This window comes from Hippocampus zosterae, chromosome 20 (assembly GCF_025434085.1).
Source record: "Hippocampus zosterae strain Florida chromosome 20, ASM2543408v3, whole genome shotgun sequence".
Lineage (NCBI taxonomy): Eukaryota > Metazoa > Chordata > Actinopteri > Syngnathiformes > Syngnathidae > Hippocampus > Hippocampus zosterae.
The window spans coordinates 3567643-3575990 of record NC_067470.1 but is presented as its reverse complement, the minus strand read 5'-3'; the positions used below and the strand labels follow the sequence as shown (position 1 = coordinate 3575990).

At 44.6% G+C, this 8348-nt stretch overlaps 1 protein-coding gene across 2 annotated transcripts; it reads left to right on the top strand.

The window, feature by feature from the left end:
• Positions 1 to 263: 263 nt before the first annotated feature.
• LOC127592796 (polypyrimidine tract-binding protein 2-like) lies at positions 264 to 7872 on the top strand. Of its 2 annotated transcripts, none has more exons than XM_052053729.1 (14): positions 264 to 377; positions 1680 to 1707; positions 2097 to 2157; positions 2410 to 2582; positions 2887 to 3027; positions 3173 to 3328; positions 3417 to 3527; positions 3639 to 3834; positions 3996 to 4111; positions 5577 to 5610; positions 6121 to 6213; positions 6341 to 6557; positions 6707 to 6784; positions 6882 to 7872. In XM_052053729.1, exons 1-14 carry the CDS (start codon positions 370 to 372, stop codon positions 7009 to 7011), a joined length of 1542 nt encoding a protein of 513 aa, XP_051909689.1. In that variant the 5' UTR covers positions 264 to 369; the 3' UTR covers positions 7012 to 7872. The 2 variants fall into 2 exon arrangements, with proteins under 2 accessions (XP_051909689.1, XP_051909688.1); XM_052053728.1 differs by having other exon boundaries at positions 3639 to 3846.
• Positions 7873 to 8348: the final 476 nt, after the last annotated feature.

Below are 8348 nucleotides of genomic sequence, written 5' to 3'. Positions count from 1 at the left end.
GGCGGACGCGCTGACGTGACCGAACGACACATTCAAGGTGGAGGCCAATCTTGTGCAATACAACGGCACCCATGTGACATAATTCAACCAATCAAATTCAGATAAGCGTGTCGAAAAAAAGTATATTGTGGATAGCTCAAATTCAGAATCACAAAAACATCTGTTTCATATGCTTTACAAAAAAATAAAATTTCTCCCATTTTTTTCTGTGTTACTCCAAATCGTGCATTTTCGTCCATTTCCGCTTGACTTCGTCACTGGGGGGGACGAACACCGCCTCCATTTTGGTCTCGTGTGTATGTTTGTGCAACCGTTGATGTAAACTGGAGGTACAGAAGGATACAACGCAGAGGCATTATATATACAGAAATGGACGGGTAATGTTCTGTCATATTCGTACTAAATTCGACTGAGTGGGCAAATGCGTATTTGGTGGACTGAGTAATTACAGCATTATCGGGTTTCCATAGCCACGCGCCGCTGCCTGCCAATCTTATGGGGGACGTGCCTCTCGTTCTTGTTAAGTCGCTTTGTGATCTATATTTATATCAATTATGAGTGTTGGCCGGGTCGCATTGAATGCAGTCGAATACTTGATTGACGTTGAGCCACCTTCTGTGCCAATGAAGGAAGGTTCCCACTGGTCACCTTTTGTGTTTAGCTTGTATCTAACGTTAGCGCACATAGCCCGAGTGGCTGCCCACTCATGAGACCTCATTTAGTTAATTCTCTAATATCCTTGAACCATGCATGCGTGCCATCATTGGAACCATGATTACCCGTGAAGGATAACGTTGTCAAGTGGAAAGCTATTCTTAAACTTTTCTAAATGCGTCATAACAACTATCGAAAGCTTCACCGCACGTAAACCCTGTAGTTTACAAGAGCATGTAGGGCCCCTGCAACGTGTAAATATGATTATACTGTATGTACACCGCCTTGTGCATGTATATTACAAGTGTTATTATACATCTATCAATTTCATCATCACCTTTGAGAGTCACGTGGGCGGTTTCAGCAGCATGTTGGTGTACATTCTTAGCGTTTATTGTACTACAGTACTGCACGATGTGCATTGAAGCGGGTTGTTGATAAGCGATGAACACCAATGACATTCTTAGCGAAACAAATCAAGCGAGTTACCGTTGGGTTCATACATTTGGGGATGATGACACAGTTCTGTTTTTGGCTGTAAACGCCACCACGATGGATTTGAAACCAACAAGTCAGGTGAAACAGGTACTTTCAACATTTGTGGAAACCATTCTTCATATGCCTCCCACTTAAGAAGGCGCCACTGGGACAAATGACCAATCATAAATCGAACCTTCACTTTTTATTACGATGTAATGCTTTTTCCAGCCACTGAGGATCAAACCCCTCTGTCTTTGTGATTTGGGGAAAATCTGTAAAGTTACAACGGTTCTAACTAATTGCTAATATTTGCTTGGAATACATCTCTGTATTATCTCTCTATAACATATGTGAGAATGCATGCTATGTGAAACAAAGCACTCCACCGCTGCACTGTTGAGGATGTTTGTGAACTGAAGCATCGCGATCTGAAACAAGACAGACGACAATATAATCATGCTCGTAAAGCGAACCGAGGTTCCACTGCACACCAACTCTTTGTTTTGCAAGTCTTTTGATCGAATGAGGAATTCTTTCTCTTTCAGGATCGGCGATGTTGCGGTTGGAGTGAAGGTGCGTTGACACGGTTGCGTCTTACGCTTTCTTACCGCACCTCATCATCATTTTGGATCTCGTACCATGATTGCAATGTAACGTTTAATAAAACACTACAGTTTTTGCCATGTCTTAATATTCCTGTAAGAAAGAATCAAAAGAACTACATTTTGTGACAGAAGAACAGTTCACATTTTATGGAGAAATGAGTAGGCGTGTAGCTATGGTGCAGTCGACTTGGTTTTTGACTCCCCCCACCCCCACCTACGTGTCTTTATCGCCCACTGTTGATGTTTTCTCAAATGTTCTTTGATGAAATGATCGTGCACAATCCACTTTAGTAATCTGTGCCTAACTGATCGTATTTGCCCCCCCCCCCCTTTTTTTTTGTGTGTGTGTGTACGTAGAGAGGATCAGATGAGCTGAGTCTGTACAACAGTCCCAACTCTGGCCTGAGCAGTATGAGCGGTGAGTTTTTGCTTGACTGCTCCTGAAAAGGAAACGCAAAATGAAGCACCTCAAACAGATAGCAAGAGTCAGGTTTGATTTGTTGTTGTTGTTTTTTTTTTTTTTTTGTAAAACAATAGGCCGTCCACGCCGAATGTCCTATATCCAAGTAGCCGCTTAAAAATTTGGAGCGTCCTTTTCGCTCGCCATTATATCTACGTCGTCCCACAGAATAATATATTGGTGGGTTTTTTTATTTTGTTTTTTTTAAAGATGGGAGTTCCAGTGGCAGTGACAGTAAAAAGCTGAGGGTGGAGGAGGCACCGCCATCGCGTGTGCTTCACATCAGAAAGTTGCCCAACGAAGCCTCAGAAACTGAAATCATTGCTCTTGGCTTACCTTTCGGAAAAGTCACCAATATCCTTACGCTGAAGGGAAAGAACCAAGTGAGTGTGGAGGGAGGGGTGGGGGGGGAATAGTCTGTCTTGACACCATTTCTCGTTTGTGTGATTGATTTATTTTGAAATTATTGTTTTACATTTTTTTTAGCACTTTTGCCTATTTTAACATCTGAAATTGGTTAAATCCATTAAAACCCAAGAAACATCAGTCTTAAATGTACACCAAAAAAAGAACGCTTCTGTAGACCTTATGATATGGATCTTTTTTTTTTTTTTACCCTGTTATTGTAACTTTGCATCTGTATTTTTATTGATTGATTTTGAGACATTCGATATCCTTTTCTTCCAGGCTTTTTTGGAGATGGGCACCGAGGATGCCGCCGTCACGATGGTGAACTACTACACCACCGTCAATCCTCACATTCGCAACGTCCCCGTCTTTATTCAATACTCAAATCACAAGGAGCTCAAAACCGATGCCGGCAATCAGGTTCGTGGTGTCGGCAGAATGAAGTGGACTGATAAAAAAAAAAACGAGTAGGAAATGGATGTTCTTGTGGCCCCCGCGCAGGAAATTGATTGTTTGACCTCTTTGCGGGACGGGTGGGAACTGAAACTTTGTCTTTGGGCTGCAGCGGACCCAGGCGGTGCTGCAGGCGGTTTCAGCCGTTCAGTCGGGCGGCTCGCCTGCCGCGGATGTCCAGGAAATCCTTGCCAGCGCCTCCAGTCCAGTACTGCGGATCATCATCGACAATATGTTCTACCCGGTAACACTGGATGTGCTCCAACAGGTCTGAATTGTGGAATGTACCAAAAAAAAATTGGCCGGCGTCTCCGAGTGCCACTTTCAGATCGTAGTTCCTTTTTTTTTGTTCCCAGATTTTTTCCAAGTTTGGTACCGTCATGAAGATCATCACGTTCACCAAGAACAACCAGTTCCAGGCCCTTTTGCAGTTCAGCGAACCTGTCAATGCGCAGCAGGCCAAACTGGTGAGAGATGATACGTTCCGCTACCTCGTGTATTCTTAGGTGGACCGCATCTGTTACTCGGGCTTTAGTCATGTCAGTCACCGAGGCTTTGACCCCCCCGGCCCCCGCCAGGCACTGGACGGTCAGAATATCTACAATGCCTGCTGCACGCTGCGGATCGACTTCTCCAAGCTCGTCAACTTAAACGTCAAGTATAACAACGATAAGAGTCGGGATTACACGCGGCCGGAGCTGCCGGCCGGCGACGGTCAACCCACCATGGACCCCGCCGTCGCCGTGGCTCTCAGCAAAGACAACTCCCTCCTCGGTAAGATTCCAGGTAGATACAACATTTTTTTCCTCTTTTATACTCCCTCCTGTCGACCTCTCGCGAGACGACATCAAAGTCACTGTGATTTTTTGTTTTCGAGTCGGGCTCACTCTCGGTACACTCGAGAGTTGAATCATTTCTCAAATCTTGCCCGGCAGGAGCCCTGAACCCGCTCAGCGCGGCGGCGGTGGCCGCTGCCGCTGCGGGGAGGGTGGCGCTGGCTGGACAGACGGGCTCCAGCGGGGTGCTCTTGGTCAGCAATCTCAATGAAGAGGTCAGTAACACACAACCCGGATACACACCAGCTCCCGGAACGATTTAAGTATGAAGACCCCCCCCCCCCCCTCCCGCCATGCCGTTTGTTGGCTAATCTTTAGTAGATTGCAATATGTTGCTTGGTCTTGGACAGCTCGCTTTGGAGTTGAGGGGAAGGGATTGTTGCGTGACTTCATAATGTCATTGATTTGGTCGACTGCAGTTCTGAACTTTTGACTTTGTTGCTGGGGGGGGGGGGGGGCAAAACTCGAACGATTGCAATTCTTTTAAAATCCCGATGAGAAGCATTGGGTGGAGAGAGAGGGAGACAGTTGTTATTTACTCGTCACCGATGATCACAGTGCCGGCAGGATGTTAGCCACTGAGCAGATGAAAGCGAGACGAATTGTCACGGCTTTGCAGACGTGTTTAGAAGACAGAACAGTCCACCTGTATTTCTTTTTCCGTGATCTCCCTCGCTAGAAGTCTTTGTGTCCTTGCGATCCGTTATATCAATTAGGGGAGAAAAAATATATCGATAAAAGATTGATGACGCGATTGTCAATGTGGAATATGACCGCGTCTCCCTCCTGGTCATCGCTGCGGACGAGCGGTTGCGTCATTCAAAAATTCCAAAATTGGTATCGCGGCGAAGTTGCGACGCGATCGATCCTGCGCTTGAGTGTTATTTTTGCGCCTCCCCGGACTTCATGTGAACGCCGCGGTTTTTTTTCGCTCCGGCGGCCTTCACATCAACTCTCGCATGTCCCAACAGAATGTCCATTGCATGCCCGCCAAAGCCAATTGTTGCCACTTCTACCGTTTGCACTAATGTTCTCCCTCACTGTGCAATTTGTATCTTTCCAGATTGCTGCATGTTGTTTTTGATCCCATGGCCATGACTCTCTTTGTTCATTTTGATTATAATTTTTTTTTTTAATGTATAATTTTTTTTTTTTTTTTTTTACCTTTTGCTTTTCCAGGATGAAATGCATTTTGTTGCAATTATATGCTGAATACATTGAACCAAGCCAAACGACCTGCATTCCAGTGTACTGACCTTTTTTTTATATATATATTTTGTCCCTCCCCTCACTTTTTATTCCCCCCCCCCCCACACACACAATTGACATTCACCTCCTTCTGTTTCCCGACTGTTCCCCGTCCTCCTTTCATGTAACCCTTCTTCCTGGTTGTTGGGCGGAGGGGGGGTGTTTCACCCCCCCCCCCCACCACCTCCTCCAACATGACACTGCCCCCCACCCCCACCCCCTACCCCTCTTTTCAAAAACTCGTCATGACTTTTCTCTCCTCCTCCATGACCACCATCTCCATCACTCTCCGGGGGGAGAACACAAAAACACCATCCCCTTCTACCTACCTCCGTTCTGGATCGATCTGTCCATCTCTACCTCCGCTCCGCTCCGACTCTTCTACCTCTCTACCTGTCTCACGCTGCTTGTCGCTCTTCTCTCCCTCTAAAGATGGTTACGCCCCAAAGTCTGTTTACCCTCTTCGGTATGTTATCGTTGGCTCTTGCTCTCCTCTCTTTTCTGCTATCTACTCTTGTTTTAATTTTTTTTCTATTTTCATCCTCTTTGTTTTTTTTGTTGTTTTTTTAAAATTACAATTATTAGTCATTTTTAATATCACGTGTGTTTTGTTTGTATTTGCGCAGAATAGAACCGCAAAGCGACATACCAGTTAATTTGGTTTGGGTTAATGTTTATGGTCTGTCACAATTTCATGATAGCAATGCATGGTTAAGCAACATATAGAGAGGTATTTTTGCATGTTTTTATTTCTTGCCATATGATCAACAGTAACCTAATAACCAATCAATTTAAGAGGCTGTTGTTTCTATATCCTTACCACGCACCTCTCTCTTGAAATCTTCTATAAATTCCATCTGTGTGCTCCTCTCTTCTCTCTTGGTTGATTCTCGTCTATGATATCCTTGTCTCGACCGCTCTTTTTGATTTGCGTTTTCTGACGGCCCTGCTTTGTGCCATCGCGGCTCCCGCTTAGGCGTCTATGGCGATGTCCAGAGGGTGAAAATTCTGTACAATAAGAAAGACAGCGCTCTCATCCAGATGTCAGACGCCAACCAGGCTCAGTTAGGTGAGCGGCCATTCGAATTGAAATCCGTTTTTTTTGTTTGTTTTGTCTTGTCTTGTTTCAAACGGTAAACTTACTCAAAATAGATCGTCAGAACCCTCAAAGGTGTTTTCCTCTCCCCCATCTCAAGCCATGAGCCACTTGAACGGCCAAAAGATGTACGGGAAAATTATCCGGGCAACCCTGTCCAAACACCAGACGGTGGCATTGCCTCGCGACGGCCTGGACGACCAGGGCTTGACCAAGGACTACGCCAACTCTCCCCTTCATCGCTTCAAGAAACCCGGATCCAAGAACTTCCAAAACATATTCCCGCCCTCCGCCACCCTCCACCTCTCCAACATCCCGTAAGTGTTACTAATGAGTTTCTCTTTAATTCCGTCGGCTCTGTTCCCGGCAACGCCCGCATCTGTTTCGGAAACCCCAACAACCAAACTGTTCCGTGTGTCGTAGGTGAAATTAGAACTGCCGGTCATGTGCCTTATATCTTTTTCAGGCAAGATGTAACGGAGGACGACCTGCGACTGCTCTTCTCAAACGCCGGCGGCACAGTGAAAGCATTTAAGTTTTTCCAGTATGCTTTATTTAAAAATCTCTGACATCTCCAGAAGTGACAAAAATCAGCAAAAAGGTGCTCGCGTTGACAACGCTGTCGTTTTTTTTTTTCTCAGGGATCGCAAAATGGCCCTGATCCAGATGTCAACAGTCGAAGAGTCCGTCCAAGCTTTGATTGACCTTCACAACTACAACATGGGATGCAACCAACACCTACGAGTTTCCTTCTCAAAGTCCACCATTTAAAACGAAAAAAAAAAAAGACGGGACCCAAATTCCACTCGGTTTTCACGAGCTATGTTGACCTTTGTCACGTTGGTCAAAAATTAGGGATGTTGCTGTTGACGCTCGTTGGTCAGCTGTCCTCAATACCTCGGGAAGATATTGACATTGATTGTCATCCCGTATGATAGTTTGATGTAGAGCGAGCAGCAATTATTTCTTAATGTCGACAAAAAAAAAAACCCTGAAAATACACGTGCCTTATTTAATATGGGCTGTCCACAGCCGCCCCCCCCCCCCCCCCTCGTATGCTGTGTAATCTCATGGATGTACCTTAAAATGTCGTGGGTTTCTTTCGAGCGTTGTCGCTGAACTGCCAGATTTTTCACTCTGGATCGTTTCCACTTTGAGGAGTCACAGCCAGATATCGAAGGAGTGTTTCCAAAATTGCAACGCCGCTCTCCAGCCAACAGCAGAATTTGCTTGGGCCTGAGCTTCTTCCCACGGGCCCCTTCCACATCAAATAAATTAGTTTTTTTTCTTCCCCTTTAGATTCGGCCTTACTTTTTTACTTTGACAGCGTGCTTTTGGTGACGTATCACAATGTGGCGTTGCATTTTTATCTATTTTTTTTTCCAGGCTGGTTTTCGAACATCCATTGTCCTTTGCATCGCAGTACAGCGTGATTGCCAATGGCATTTATTTGCTTTGAAACTGTTTTTGGGTTACAAAACAGGTTACTTGAGACTTCTACTCAGTTGGACCAAAGTTTCTGTGCCTTAAGTATTCCTGTAAGAAAAAAAAAATGCATTTGTAGAAAACTGTCCTCAGTTTCAAGCATTCCTAAATTTAAGATCCATGGAAACTATTGTCTCGAAATGGTCATGATGTATCCTTGTTGCTCTCAGATTGTGTTATTTTCTCAAATTGTAATGGTCTTTCTTAATTCCAATATGTCTCGTTTTCAAATTGGAAAAGTTGTTCCAATCATTTGAATGCTGATTTGAATGTCATCTATATTTCGTCTGTAGCATGCTTAATAAAAAAAAAAAAATTAAAAAAACATTTTCAGCTCTCTTTTTTTCTGTCCTGTCCTGTCCTTCAACTCACCGAAAAAGTAACTGCGCCAAATTAAAAATGAAGCCGGCACCCCGTTTTGAGGAACTGCCGTTGATGGCTATAAGTCAAAGGTCCATTTTAATGGGCTGGCAGTGAATACGTTAATGAGCCAGTGTGACCCTTCTGATTCCACTAATTTGACAGAATTTTTTTTTCCTCTTGGTTTTATCTTGTAACCTGACAATCCAGTTAGAAATCAAGGGAAAATGGCAAGCAGATCCTGCTTTATACGTTTAAAAGAT

Bases quoted from the DNA above. Each gene is read 5' to 3' on its own strand.
- LOC127592796 (XM_052053728.1), top strand. The intron at 6,214-6,340 runs GTGAGCGGCCAT...CCCCATCTCAAG, and splicing joins CGCCAACCAGGCTCAGTTAG to CCATGAGCCACTTGAACGGC. The intron at 6,558-6,706 runs GTAAGTGTTACT...TATCTTTTTCAG, and splicing joins CTCCACCTCTCCAACATCCC to GCAAGATGTAACGGAGGACG.